Source organism: Dasypus novemcinctus, chromosome X, assembly GCF_030445035.2.
Source record: "Dasypus novemcinctus isolate mDasNov1 chromosome X, mDasNov1.1.hap2, whole genome shotgun sequence".
NCBI classification, from domain to species: Eukaryota; Metazoa; Chordata; class Mammalia; order Cingulata; family Dasypodidae; genus Dasypus; species Dasypus novemcinctus.
Genome location: NC_080704.1, coordinates 2432378 through 2448058, shown reverse-complemented (window position 1 = coordinate 2448058; position 15681 = coordinate 2432378). Strand labels below are relative to the sequence as shown.

The 15681-nt window shown below is 44.7% G+C and overlaps 1 protein-coding gene across 3 annotated transcripts in view; it reads left to right on the top strand.

The window, feature by feature from the left end:
- The window catches only part of DHRSX (dehydrogenase/reductase X-linked), a 212012-nt gene that overhangs the window by 30387 nt on the left and 165944 nt on the right, over positions 1-15681 (top strand). For 2 of the 3 annotated variants that reach the window (XM_058292184.2, XM_058292185.2), the window contains exon 1: positions 13344-13518. Coding sequence is in view for 1 of the 3 variants with exons in the window: in XM_058292186.2 (XP_058148169.1) it covers positions 2115-2128; positions 12464-12571 (122 nt within the window). In the remaining 2 variants the exon portion in view is untranslated. Of the gene's footprint in view, positions 1-2114; positions 2129-12463; positions 12572-13343; positions 13519-15681 lie in introns of those variants that run through there. The other variant, XM_058292186.2, reaches the window with a different exon arrangement.

The window sequence follows — 15681 nt, the reverse complement described above, 5'->3', positions numbered from 1 at the left end:
GTGGCATCTGTGTAGGTGTGAGTCGAAACGACAAAAGGTGCGTGGACTTTGCGCACGGGATTGAGACCCCTGATCTCAGAAGGGCAGGTCCTTCTGGGTTAAAATTTGGGTGGGCTGTGTCCACATGAGTGGAAGAGGAAGGAAAGGGGGTGATGAGATGGGAGAAACACTCAACAGCTTTTTTTTTAGTGTGTGGGAAGCTTATCCTATTTTTAAAAATATATGTATGTTATTTTTTTAAAAGCTACTTAGATTACTTAAATGTTACACAGATAATACATAGGAATTCCCATATGCCCCACTCCCCACTCCTCCCACACGCACAGCGTCCTTCATTAGTGGGGCACATTCATTGCAATTGATGAATGCACCCTGGGGCACTGCCGCTGAGCACAGACCACGTATCAACAGCCTTTTTTGTGGGCTTGGAAGACGAGCCAAGGAATATGGGTGTCCTCCAAAATCCAGCAACCAGGGCAGCTGATTCCTTGATTTAGCCCGTTGAGATCTGGTCAAAGAGTTTCAAATTCCAGGACTCCAAGAGTGTAAATCCGCCAATATTTCCGTGAGCCAGCAAGTCTGTGGCGGTTTGTCCCAGCTCCGGCACGCGCTCAAGACGCCTCAGCGCGGGCTCTTCTCAGTCGAGTCTCTTCCCTCCAGCGGGCTCCTTGTGGTCGTGCGTGGAGGTGAAAATACCTGACTCGCCGCATACATCCAGCAGGGTGGTTTGTCAGAAGGAGAGCGCGTCAGGACAGGAGCTGGCGCTGCGTGTCTGGATGGGGCGGCCACACGAGGACGTTGTTTGCTTGGAGCTGTCGAGCGGTGCGTGGGATCGCCCTTCCCACAGAGGGGTCAGCTTGAGTCCTCGTCCTTCACGTGCGCGCGGGGTGCAGAAAAGGGCAGAGATTTCCACGCGCATCCTGCCACCACCGGACGGCCCAGCTAGCTGGAGCCGAGGCAGCTCCTCCATGCAGCCTGCCAGCCTCAGTGCGTCCCTCGTTGATTTGAAAAACCCTCCACGTTTCTACCGCAAACGGCATTCTCAGAATTCAGAGGCAAAACCAGGCACCGTTGGGAAGTGGCTGTGGCTCAATCAGTTGGGCTCCCGCCTACCATACGGGAGGCCCTGGGCTCATGTCCCGGGGCCTCCTTGTGAAGACAAAGTGGACGGCCCGTGCGCCACGGAGAGCGGGCGCAGCAAGATGATGCAATGGAAAGGGAGACAAGCAGATACAGAAAAGATGCGCAACAAGTGGACACAGAGAAGAGACAATAATGAAAGGAACAAGCCGCAAGGAGGGGAATAAATAAATAATCTTTAAAAAAAACCCAAAACCAGGCACTGTCACTGCTCCCAGGTAGTGACCTCTCCAACAAGACGTCGGCCATGCTGGAAAGCAGCCCCCTTGGGTGTCTGGGGAGGGTCGGGGGCCTTTGGGAAAAGCTGCCTCTGTTCGTGCGCTCCAGCAGCGGGCCTTTCTCATCCGCTGGCACCTGGCGGTGTCCAGGACCGGGGACCTGTGCCAAGTCAGCCTCGGCCGTGCATCCTCTTAGTTTCCCAGGCTCTGGGACAAGCACCGGTCACGGGGCTGGCTGAACACAGAACTCTCGGCTCGCAATTTGGGAGGGTCAAAGTCCCAAGGCCGTGCTTTCTCCCCAAAGTCTGTGGCCTTCGGGGCTGGCTTCCCACCCTCCCCGGGTCGCTCGGCTCTCATCCCACGGCCCTCTCTCTCCTCGAATCTGCGCCTCCGGGCGAGTCTTCTTCTGCCTCCTCCGTGGCCTCCTCGGACTCACGCATCAGGCTGTTTTCTGCCTCTTAAGCGCTCTAGGATTTTGGATGAAAAGGCACCTTGATTCAGTCAGCTACGCCTTACCCAGAAGATCACCCCGTCGAAGCGTCCGTTTGGCGAGTGGTTTCCCGCCCACAGAACGGCGGACTCTGACGAAGAGCGTGTCTTTTGTTGGGGTACATGATTCAGCCTAGCACAACGGGGGGCCAGGAGTAGAGACTCCACGGGTTGCCCTTCGCAGCGACTTGATGGGGCTACTAGCATAACATCACGAGCAAAACATGTGCTTGAGACAAGCGCTTCCTGGAAACTGCCTTCCCAGAGGTTCTTGCAGGCACGTGGAGAAGCCTGCTCCGGTGTGAACTAGGTACCGCTTCCAAGTTCAAAATTAGTCGAATCGCCCAGGCCCGCCAACTCTTTTAGAATATTATTCAGCTGTGCTGTGGTAAAGTAGCCACATGGAACAGTATGACAGGAAACAGCACAAAAGATTACCCTCTGCCCCCTCCACCCCAAGATGGCTCCCTTGTCTGTCTGCTCGTTGTCTTCTCGCTATGTCTGCTCATTGTCCCCACTCGTCTTCTTTAAGAGGCACTGGAAACCGACCATGGGACCTCCCGTGTGGGAGGCGGGTACCCAACCGCTCGAGCCACATCTGCTCCCTGCTCTTTGTGTCTGCTTGTTTGTCAGCTCATTGCATTAGCTTGTTGCATCAGCTCATTGCATCTGCTTATCTTTAGGAGGTACTGGGAATCAGAAACCAAACCCAGGACCTCCCGTGTGGGAGGTGGGTGCCCAACCACTTGAGCCACATCTGCTCCCTGCTTGTTGTGTCTGTTTGTTGTGTCAGCTCATTGCATCTGCTCATTTTTAGGAGGCACCGGGAATAAGGAACCATCCCAGGGCCTCCCATCTGGGAGGTGGTTGTCCAACTGCTTGAGCCACATCCACTCCCTACATTACCTTTTGAAAATGATATTTTTGTTAGTTGCAGTTCTAAGGGCCCTGTGCAGAACTTTGTTGTCACATTAATATAAACTGTCTTGTTCACGTATGCAAATTAAAATAGGTATTGCAAGGTTTTACTGATGAAGAAAATGATGAATTATAAGTGGAAAGTGATTTATCTTACTTAGATTTAGAAAGTTGAGAAAGCCACAAAGGGAGAAATTAAAGTCAAGCCCATTTTTCTCATGTCTTTTTTCCTGCAAACTATTTAGGCCATTATCTCTTAAAGTATTTCTTCTCTGTCTCTCTTCTGGGATTCCAATTCCATGACCGTTTGGCACCACTGACAACACGGGGAAGTTCTACCTTTTCACTGTTTTTATTTCTCTTTGTATTTCAGATTGAATAATTTCTATTGACCTTCCTTCAAGTCTTCTGTTTTCTATGTTGAGTTGCCAACGAGCCCTTGCTTGAATCCTTTCTTTTCGATCACACGTCTTTTATTTTTAATTGTAGTGGTTCCATTGGATGCTGTCTTACATTTTCCACCTTTTTGCTGAAACCCCCGTCTCTGTGTCCTTTATCTGCACTTCCCACTAGATCAGCTCATTGTGTGATCGAGGTTTTCGATGATGGTATCTTGCAAGACTTTTTTTTTTTTGGAGTGATGAGACATATTTATTAAAAAATTCAAAAATGAAAGTTGCATAAATTCAGATATCGAACAAGATAACATTAAACTATGAGATAATACATTGGTCCATTTTTCATTAATGATAAAAATGAATCAGTCAAATGTATATGCAATTATGAAGAAGAGATTCAAAATAAGTCTAATATGCATTATGAAAAAATACCAAAGGATAAATTTACAAGACATACACAGAATTTCAATGTTATGTATCTAAATAAGCAAATAATTATTGCAGTTCTAACACGGTTCCTTTTCACTCACAAAATTAATTTAAAAAATTAGAAAGATAAAACTATCTTTAATCCTATTGTGAACTGGTATCACATAGTCTTATAAAACATGCACTTTATACCCATACATTTATTTTGCTATGTCTTAAATGACCACAAATTATAACATTTAATTGGGAAATATACCTCAAAAAAAGCAATGATATACTTGGATGTATTGTTTCAATTTCTGAATATTGATCAGGAGAAAAATTCCATAGGAAGTGGGAATGCTAATCATAAATACACATATGCGTATATAAATTTGTGCATCTACATCTGCAATATTTATACACATGTGTGATATTTTGGTTGTGGACATGATCAAGAGCAAATACGTCGTGGAAACCGGTGTGGGAAGTCCTGCTCCAGTCTGTTATGCTGCAACTTTTCATCGTACCTCTTAGCCTCGTGTGGTGCAGCGGTGCTCAGAGATGTATTCACCAAGTGCAATGAATGTCTCGTGATGATGGAGGAGGTTGTTGTTATGGGGGGAGGAGTGGGGGGAGGGAGTGGGGAGCATATGGGGACCTCATATTTTTTGAATGTAACATTAAAAAAATAAAGACAAAAAAAAGTTCAAGAAGTACAACATGTAAAAGAAAAAAGCTATTGGGAATACTTAGGAACTTTTCTCGCGGGTTTTGTGGTTTGTTTTTATTTCAACACTCGCAGCCGTACATCGTTTCAAGGAAAGACGTGCTTGTACAGGTGAGCTGACATTACACCGTGCTTGGGGCACTTTCAGCATTCGTTGCTTGCATTTTAAGGAGGGACAGGTGAATTCGAGAGGTGGCGGGCAAAGTCGTATTCCACACTTGTGAGGCCCACGGCAAGTATCTCTCTTCCTTTTCCAACTGTGGGTCCCCAAGGGCTTTTACATATACAGGGAAGGACGAATCGGATCCCTTTTAACTCTCCTTCTGGCAGAGCCATTCTGGAATGTTTTAGACCCCACCTCAGGACCTTAAATGGCCAAGAAAGGGAATGGCGCTTTCTTGAATCCAGAGCATCTTCTGAAGACCCTAACAAACCCTGTGAAACCTAACAAAGGAGGGCTGCAGTTTCTTTTTGGGGAGCGGAGCCTGAGGCATGAAAGATGTGTGGGATTGCCTGAAGGCTCCGCTTCTGTGTTTCTGGTCTTTTCTTTCCTCCCTGCTGGTGGGAAACTGAAGCCAGGGAGGCTTCCTGCCGCGTCCGAGGAGATGGGAGGGACGCAGCCTCGGTGTCTGGGCTTTTTGGGGTAGAATTCTTCCTTCACTGTGTTGGCAAGAACGCCCGGCTGCGTGGCGGTGGGTGCCGACGGAAGGGAAGACTGTGTTGTCTCCCTGTCGTTGGAGAATTTTCTAACAGGTGCGCCAGCAGTCGGGTTTCACCTGGCCCCTGGCTGGGCGGTGAAAATCTGGCCGTGTGCTCGGGCCTTCACGGCTCCTCGCCATTCCCTGGGCCCCCCAGGAGGGCACCTGGTGGTGGGAATGGGCAGTGGTCCTTGAGGCTTCATTCCAAGGATGAATCTCAGACCTTGAGCCGTTCCCTACCGAGGGACGGATGACGCGACGGTAGGGACAGATGACGCGACGAGTCGCCTTGGATTCCCATCGGCCAAGGAGTATTTCCAGGGTCGATCCCCTAGAAATGATTCGCTGGATCAGAGGACAAATGCCTGTGTCATTGACTAGTTATTCCCCAGTTTCCTTCCCAGTACCATTTTGCATTCCCCACCCGCGGAATCTCAGACCGCCTGATTCCCACAGTTTCACTGTGCAAGTGGGATGGCAGGCTCTTGAACGTTTTGGTCCATGTGATAGTTGAGAAATGATATATATCTCAGTAGGCTTTTAATTAATTAGCATTTCTGTTGTTAGCTGTAAAGTCGAGGCGGTATTTTTAAGGGCCTTTGAATATCTTTGTTCTGTCAACTGTGATTTCTGTCCTTTTGAAAAATAGGGTGTTTCCATTTTTTTCTTGAATTTTAAGGACTCTTTACATATTAGGATAATAAGCTCTTTATCTGAAGTGTAAGCGGCACATTTTCATCCAGTTCATAATTTATTTTGGACGTTGCTTACTGTTTTTTAACTGTGTAATATTTCAGTACTCAAATTTACATGTCTCCTCTTGCTGTCTTTTTTAAAAAAAGGATTTATTTATTTATTTATTTATCTATTTATTTATTTATTATTTGTTTCTCTCCCCTTCCCCACCCTCCCCCCCGGTTGTCTGTTCTCTGTGCCCATTTGCTGTGTCGTCTTCTTTGTCCGCTTCTGTTGTTGTCAGCGGCACGTGAATCTGTGTTTCTTTTTGTTGCGTCATCTTGTTGTTGTGTCAGCTCTCCGTGTGGGCGGCACCATTCCTGGGCAGCCTGAACTTTCTTTCGTGCTGGGCGGCTCTCCCTACGGGGCACACTCCTTGCGCGTGGGGCTCCCCTATGCGGGGGACGCCCCTGCGTGGCACGGCACTCCTTATGCGCATCAGCACTGCGCATGGGCCAGATCCACACGGGTTAAGGAGGCCCAGGGTTTGAACCGCGGACCTCCCATGTGGTAGGCAGATGCTCTATCCATCGAACCAAATCCACTTCCCTCTTACTGTCTTTTGACTTAAAATTGGAGAGGTTTTTCCTAGTCAGTAGTTAATAAATTGATGCATGCTTTCTTCTCCTACTTCCATTGTTTATTTTGATGTGCACGGTGAGTCACGGGCTCAGTTTTACCTTTGTCCAAATGCTTGTTATTAAGAAGTCCATCCTTGCCACCTTTATCATAGGCTAAATTTCCACATATAATTGGCTCTGTTTCTGGAACTTCTTTTGCATTAGGCCACATCCATTTATGCCTTGATAACTCCAGTCACTTCTCGAGGCTTACTAAAATATTTTAGTATCCATTAGGGCTCATCTGTCCTTAATCCTTCTATTTTTCAGAGATTTCCTGTTTCTTGTTGCTTGTGTTGTTTCTATATGAACTTTGGAATTAATCTGTCCAGTTTCAGGAAAAATTCCAATTTTTTCTGGATTTGCATCAAATTTATATATCACTCTGGATACCTTGCTGCAAGGGTGAAAGAGACATTGAGGTGGGATTGGGTGTGCAAGAGATTTATGGGCAGAAACATGTGAAGGAAAGAAGAGGAGGGGGCCGGGGTGGGTGGGGAGGTTTTCAGATCACAGGTCGTCCTGACACCTGTGGAATGAGGGAAGGAAGGAGAATTGGTGGGAAAGCTCAGATGGTACTCGCTGGAGCAGTCCCTGTTAGTCTGACTCTGGGGCCCCGATATGCTCCGTCCATGGCTGGAAAAACAAGGTCTGAGCAGAAGAGTTGCTGGAGGCCTGCAGGTGAAATCTGGGGAGACCTCAGGCCCCCCCAGCAGAAGATCCAAGCAGGATTCCCCAGCTGCCACGGCGGTGGTCCACCATCTTAACCAAGACGATGGAAGTCTCTCTGTCTGCCCGAGGCTCGTTTGTGTTTTTAAGGTTTCCTGGGAAGGTTTTGCACATTTGCAAAAGTAAAATTCCATTTTAGTGTTGTTGTTGCTTTCCTATTTTCTGAAAAAGACCTTCTATTCCTTTATATTTTTAAAGCTGCTACTGATATTTTTAATCCTGCTACCTTGGGGGATTCTCTGTGGTTTTATTTTAATGTTGGTTTTCTTGAATTTTCCAGTGTGCTGTCTTGCCAATTCTTGTGCCTCTCATAGTTTTTTCTTGTCTGATTGCATTGGCTAATACTCTGATACATTGTTAAATTATATTGTTAACTTTGTTACAGTGTTAAATCGTATCAAAGTGGCTGGGTAGATCCTTGTTTGTTTCTGACTTCAGCCAAATGCTTTGAATGGGCAGCATTGAATTGGAAGTTAACAGACTGAGGTAGTGAGATTTATATTTTTATTTTTATTTATATTCAGCCCTGTGTCCTTATAATTCAAATCTATATAACTATATATAAATCAAATATGTGTAAAACACAAGTTCAAATACATACATAAAATATGGTATAGAAATATAGATAGCATCTGAGCTGTATTTACTTTTTATTTCATTAAGATTTTTTAAACAAAATTAGGAGTGGGAATAAAATTGGGCCATAGTTTTTCCTGCTACGCCTTCGCAGATGATCATAGCATTTTTTTTTCCTTAGAACTTTTAATGTTAAATTAAAATAATGATGGTGCCTGATCTACGAAGTGGGCATAAATTCACCTGTATCAGTATTTAATAGGGCTGGCAAATAAAAGTGTGTTTCTCATGAGGTTCTATGAGGCAGTCTGTCTGTCCAGCTATCTATCTATGTATCTTCCTACCTTTATATTTCATATCTTTGTAATGGAAAAATGCATCTTCTTTCCTAGTTACTATGTGACTTCTAAAAATTACCCATAGTATGCCTTAAAGAAGAGTACTTCAGCTAACTTCCAAAATGGAAAGTAGCCAGAGTATATTTTATTATTACAGTGCATTACAAATAAAATTTAATTGTTTTTGATGGGAATGTGAAGTGGTGCAGCCGTGGCGGGAAATAGTATGCCAGTTCCTCAAAAAGTTAAATACGGAATTACCACATGACCCAGCCGTCCTACTTCTAGGTACTTCCCCTACGAAAGTGAAAACGTGGTGTCAGATACTTTGTTACTCTACTGTTTATAGCAGCATTATTCACAAGAGTCAAAAGAAACAACGCAGTTCTGCCTTTTGACTATTGATGGGTCCAGGTGTGTGTCAACAAATGAATGGTAAACAAAATGTAGCATCTACACACAATGGAATATTGTTCAGCCAAAAGAGAAATAAGGCCTGAGACCTGCTGCCATGTGGAAGAACTTTGAAAACGTTACGTTGAGTGAAATAAGCAAGCCACATAAGGACAAATATTGTATGATATCACTTATCAGAGATGACTAGACACAGCAAATTTTCAGGGGTGAAAAATAGATTAGAGGTTCTTGTGAGAAGGGGGACTATTTATTTAGGAAAAACGTTTTTTTAATGAAAAAAAGAAAAAGTTTACACAGCTGATAAAGTTGAGAGGATACCTGCCTCTCTCAAATGATAATTTTCTAGGAGAGTATATATATATAAAATAATGTTTAGAAGTTCAAACAAATGTTCCCCTAAAAAGTCTTGTACCAAAAAGAACTCAAAATGACAATATGAACTTCTTGAAAGTAACCAGACTGTGAATTCAACATATGAATGCATTTATAATGAGAGTAAAGCTGTACTCAGAAGTGAATTAATATTTGCTGGAAAAAGCTAATAATTGTAAAAACAACAGCTAGTAAAATTAGGCCATGGCTCTACAATGATTTGAAAAAATATGGGAATACTTTAAAAAATAAATAGAAAATGGTAGTAAAGGTTACGATTTAGGGACAGAAGGCAATTATGCCAATAACTGTACATTTTATGAAAGAATGAAAATATAAGTTTTCAAATTTCATGCACTCAGTATAGGCTCCACCCATCAGTAAGTCACTAAGAAAATGAAATTCTTACTTCCGCAAAGGGCTTAGCGACAAAACCAGTTTACTAGTGAATCCTTTTGACTTTCAGCCACTCATAAGTCTCATGATATATATATATATACACAAACACACACATATATATAATTTGTTACTGATCAGAAAAAAAGTGGAAAATGACTTATTATTTTCTGACATCAAAATTTGCCAGCGATAGCCAAAAGTAAAATTCTGGCTTCCATTTCAGAGAAGGCCGGTTCCTCAACAAAAGAAATGTGAATATTCAGCTCCCTGAATTCAGTCTTCTTTGTAGACTCAGTTTAGTCCCTCATAAAGGCCTACCTGTATTCCATCACAGAGTCTGGAAAATTCTGAGCAATGGAGCAAAACATCCAACAGAAATAGAAGTGGTATTGTTGGAAACGAGGAGGCAGTAAGGTCATAGGAGTTTTACATAGACCTGGAAAATCCAAAGACACCAAAAATAATATATTCATACAATATAGTTCAGTAAAATGGGCAGATATATGATAAATGCACAAGGTAATTGCTTTCCCTGATGAGAAGCAGTTAGGAAAACGAGTCTATTTACAACTACAGAACGGCCAACTTAAACAGGTAGCCCTGCAGGAATAAAACAAAAACGCTTCGCTGAAAAAAAGATGATTTGAGTGGATACTATGCTTTTCTTTAGGAATCTCGTCTTCACAGTCATTTTTCTCAAAGTTTTAGTGTCTTATAGTCCTCCGAATGTTTTGGTTTTATTATTATTTTTTGAGGCACTGGGTATAGAATTGGGATCTCGTACATGCGCAGCAGGTGCTAAACCACTGAGCTACACCCTCTCCGCTGAGGATATTTTTGAGCCCAGGAAAATTATTTCTAAAGAATTCCTGGAAGAATAAATAGGCAATAATGCCCAAGACTTACTTTTTTTTGAAAAAGAAGAGGTGTGAGGGACACTTTTTATATTGGATAGCAATATCTATAAGAGAGAGAGAAAAAAGTTGAAGTTGATGAGCTGAGAGGTAGATCCATAGAATGCACTAGCCAGGAGAAAATATAAATTTAGAAATCCCAAGACTGCCAAGGACTTCGTAAGCTCATGAAACAATTGGGTGATACCACAGCAAAAAGAAAAATGTTGACTCATTTGGCAACGGAATCATGTTAGGATTTGCCAAAAAGGAGCCTGAAAATCAAAGAGCAAATGTAAATCTAGCATCGAGGGCATACCAACTGTGTGCACAGATCACAATTGTCCAGAACAAGGGGGCAGCAAGGCCCTAAATATATATTCATCTATATATAATAATATATAATATATATAAATATATACTATTATATATAATAATGTATAATATAAAGATATAATAATTCTCAGGAAAGGATTTAATTGACTGCCCACTCCCCCAATTGGCTCTTCACTCTTTCTCAATGAGATAGTGGAAATTTCATTTTGCAGTATTTTTTAATCATATTTTTTATTGTCTTTATTTTTAAAGATACATAGGTCACACAAAAGGTTACATTAAAACAATATAAGAGGTTCCCACACCCCACACTCCACTCCACCCCTCCCACATCAAAAACCTCTTTCATCATTGTGACACTCATTGCATTTGGTGAATACATTTTGGAGCACTGCTGCATGACATGGATTGTAATTTACATTGTAGTTGATACTCGCCCCCAGTCCATTCAGTGGGTTATGGCAGGATATACAATGTCCAGCATCTGTCCCTGCAATGTCATAGTTTCTAAGACCCAACCCTGAGAAATCACATCTCCCCATCTCCTAATCCCTTTATTTTTTTGGTGGGGCTGGGGGTCTCATCTGCAGCCCTCCCTGTATTTTGATACCCTGACCCCAACCACTTCTCCTGGCTAAGCTAAACCCTACCCCAGCCCCACCGCCCTTCCCCACACTTGGGTGGGAAACTTCTGCTCGCCCCACTTGCCTGTCCCTGCCTCTGGGACACACGGCTTCTCCACGCTTCCCTCTGTCCTGAACTTGGGTCCTTCACCGCACTTATCAGGACCCCGTGCAGGTCCCCTTCTCTCAGAGACAAGCTGGAGCCCCCAGGGGACCCCACTCTGCTCCCTTTCATCCACTCTCCCCCTCCTGCCTGTGGGACTCGACTTGCCTGCTCGTTCTGGAACCCTCCGGCTTGCTGCCGTATTTGCGCTGACCCCCGTGGCTCCGCTCAGATGCCATCTTCTCCGGAACTCGTTCTCTCACACCCGTCACGGATACAGCCCTTGGCCTCCCCTTCTCCTCCCGTGCGTTTCCCTTGTCCCACCCACCATCGCCAGGCTCGCTCCTCCCCGCCTCGAGTGGACGGCAGCTCGTCCAGTACGGCATAAGGGACTCGACTTGTGTTGTCCACGTTCCTGTTAGCAGGTGCCGGGCACAGAGCGGGGGCCCCGCAGTGGTACGATGAATGAATGAATGAATGAAAGAGTGGAGAGGAAATACATATTCCAGGCGGCGGACTTGGCCCAGTGGTTAGGGCGTCCGTCTACCACATGGGAGGTCCGCGGTTCAAACCCCGGGCCTCCTTGACCTGTGTGGAGCTGGCCCACGTGCAGTGCTGATGCGCGCAAGGAGTGCCGTGCCACGCAGGGGTGTCCCCGCATAGGGGAGCCCCACGCGCAAGGAGTGCGCCCCGTAAGGAGAGCCGCCCAGCGCGAAAGAAAGTGCAGCCTGCTGAGGAATGGTGCCACTCACACAGAGAGCTGACACAGCAAGATGACACAACAAAAAGAAACACAGATTCCCGTGCCTCTGACAACAACAGGAGCAGACAAAGAACACGCAGCAAATAGACACAGAGAACAGACAACGGGGTGGGAAGGGGAGAGAAATAAATAAATAAATCTTAAAAAAAAAAAAAGAAATACATCTTCCAGATGACAGGTGGATAGATGTCAATCGTTAATTCAAGTAAGGTGCTTTTCAGCAACTGAAAGGTCCTGTGGCTTTCTCCTTGTCTCCAGCCTCTTGCCTCTGCTTAAAAGTTTATCCACTTTTCAGACCGTCCTAAAAATCTGCCGGGTGGCATATTTCAGAGCCTGCCAATTTGGGTGACGGTCCTTGACCAAGTCACTCAGGTCAACTCACCTGGTTCTATTCGTGCGTCTTGAATCCGTAGAAGTTGGAGAGGGAGGAAAATATGAACATTGAAACGCAGCTTCCTATTTGGCACTATGCCTGTCCTAGAGTGAGGTATAATTTTTATAAAAATGGACTGTGCATGTTATACCTGACTTTGCTTTTCTTTTTTTTTTCCCTCTTGTAGTTTTCCCGCCACAACCAGAGCGAGTTGCTATAGTGACCGGTGGGACCGATGGAATCGGCTATGCGACGGTGAAGTATCTTGCAAGACTGGGCATGCACGTCGTCATAGGTGATGCTTTTTACAGTTCATTCTATTTCATGACTAACGGCGAATACTCCGGCGTTCGTGGATCATTGCTTTACCTATGCGTAAAATACATGAAATAGCCGAGCGGATAAAAGACGTATACGTAAAATACATAAAATAGCCAAGCGGATAAAACCTGTAAGGATTAATATTTTAAAAACGGCAAAAGAGAGGAAATTGCCATAATGTTTGGGGCTGGAATAGATGTTCTGGTTTAATAGGGATCCAATATTTTTTCTATGTGGCTCACTGACAGGAAATGAGTCTGAACGAATTGTTGGAATATTTGCTTCCTTTGCAGCTCCGAGCTCTCTTTGTTTGATTTCTGCTCTTATTTCCCATTGGACAGTCACTTGGATTGCTTACCTTCAATCCCAGCTCATCCTTGACTAGGAAGGAATGCCCTTTAGTGGGAAAAGTGGGGCCAACTCAAAGAACCCACTTTACTGCGGTCATTAGCTGTTACTAGTATTCCCAGTCAGTGGTTAGAAGGGGCTGAAATTTAAATGATGTCTGGATATTAGCTATGAAAAATAAAAACACTTAGTGTTTATTATTTCCCCTGTTGACATCATCTGAATTGAAATAATATTCTTTATACGGTGTCAGTTTTGATAAAAATTGTACTGTAAGTCGGGGTTTTAGGAATTGAGGGTTTGCTTTCACTTCAGACTTTCTAAAGTTCCTTTTTTTCTTCCATCTCTTCTCCCTTTTATTCCCTCTTCCCTCTTTCCCCTTCCATCATTTCTCGAAGGACTGCTACATATCAGGCTCCCTGCCAGGACTGGGGATTTAAAAACAAATGCACTTTGGAGGAGCTCAGGCCGGGACTTAGATTTTGCCTTTTTGAGCCTTGGACCTTTGGGCGCTACTGACACCTAAATGTGCAAACTAAAATGCCTAATTCTATATACCGATAATACGGAAATGTGGGTATCAAAATATAAAAGCAATATCAGGTTTGCCACGTCCACATGTGCATTTAAATCTTACATAATAACTAACTAGCTTTTCTGATGACTCTGACAGCTGCTGTAAGTTTAGAGCGATGATGAGCATAAACTTTATTCCGAGCCATCTTTTTTTTTTTTTTGACATACCGGGGCGTGGGATTGAACCCAGGAACTCGTGTACAGGAAGCCGGTGCTCAACCACTGAGCCACATCGGCTCCCCTGAGCTGCTTTTGTTCTGTTTGTTCGCTTGTTGTTTGTTTTTGTTTTGGGGATCTGCCGGTAACTGAACCTGGGATCTCCCATATGGGAGGCAGGTGCTCAACTACTTGAGCGAGTCCACACTCACCCCACCCCCCACCCCGAGTCATCTTTAACAGCCAAACCCAGATACTAAATACCCGTGGTTTCTCTCGGTGCCCAAGTCCCAGCTCCTGCCTATGATGCTGTGACTTGTCTACCCTCGTGACGGAAGGAAATGCTGGATGTCTGTCCCGTAGAAATGTCTGTTCTTCCCTGTCCAGGGTAACAGACCCCTGAATTCCACGCTGTACCCTCAGGAGTCCAAAATCCCCTTGTGGAACTCCAGGTCCACCCATTCCTAGCTTGTTTTTCTCCTTGGACGGTTGCACCCCCAAGCCCCTCTGCCATTGACCAAAGAAGATTCAAGCTCATAGGTTTGAATTTTTTTCTGCTGCAAAACATGATGGAAACACACAACTTTCCTATTCTGTGGCTCTTTGTTTTAAATAATGCCGTTGCTTCTAACTGCTTCGTAATCCACCTTTCTCTCATGGCTGACCTTGTCTGAGAATGACGTCTTTCGTCCAGCTTTGGGTTGTTCGGCTCGCTGCAGGGCCCTTCTTCCCCATCAAAGGAATGTTTTCCTTCCCAGAATGTGTCTCACCCCCTGCGAGCATGTTTTCTGTCATCCATTCTTAACAGATGGGGAAATGTTAAACGTTTTGACAACTCCTTGAAGTAATCATCTCCGTCAACATCCGTAATTCCTCCATGGAGGAAAAGGGGTGGCGAAGGTGGGCCCATGTCTTTCTAAAGCTTCATTTTTGTCTTCAGCATCCTTGTGATCTGGTTTCTCTCTCAGATCTGAGCAAATCAGACACAGGATGTGGGCTCTCAGAGGAGCACCAAGATTTAGCGGGGAGACTGTGAGAGGTTCCAACCTAGATTTGGACTTCTTCCGGTAGGTAGGTCTGTGCTGGGTCATTAAAGACGTGGCAGGCTTTCCACAGCTCTCCATGGCCTTCACTTTTTCTGACATTTGGGAAAAAACGATGTCATCTCATGCAGGGAGAGCAATAGGTCTTCTCTGAGGGCTGGTGGCACCTATCCAGGGGTGGCAAGATGCTGGTGGGACAGGGCAGGGCAGGACCCTCCAGGCTAAGCAAATGAGGCTCCAGTTGGGCTGGGTCATTTGAAGGTCTAATTGATCTGGGTGGGGAAGGGTCAGCTTGGGCTGGCTCATGGTAAGGTCTAGTTGATCTGGGTGATGATGAGGTCTAGTTGGACTGGGTGATGATGAGGTCTGGTTTTGTTGGGTGATGATGATGTCTACTTGATCTGGGTATCAATGAGGTCTAGTTGTGTTGGGTGATGATTATGTCTAGTTGTGCTGGGTGATGATGAGGTCTAGTTGTGTTGGATGACAATTAGGTCTGGTTGGACTGGGTGATGAAGAAGTCTAGTTGTGTTGGGTGGTGATGAGGTTCAGTTGATGAGGACTAATTGTGCTGGATGATGATGGGGTTTAGTTGTGTTGGGTGACAGGAAGTGTAATTGGGCTGGGTGATGATGATGTCTAGTTGATCTGGGTGATGATTAGGTCTAGCTGAGCTGGGCAATTATGAGGTCTAGTTGTGTTGGGTGATGATTATGTCTAGTTGTGCTGGGTGATGATGAGGTCTAGTTGTGTTGGTGATGATGAGCTCTAGTTGGACTGGGTGATGATGAGATCTAGTTGTGTTGGTGATGATGAGCTCTAGTTGGACTGGGTGATGATGAGGTCTAGATGTGTTGGTGATGATGAGGTCTAGTTGGACTGGGTGATGATGAGGTCTAGGTGTGTTGGGTGATGATGAGGTCCAGTTGATGAGGACTAACTGTGCTGGGTGATGAAGAGG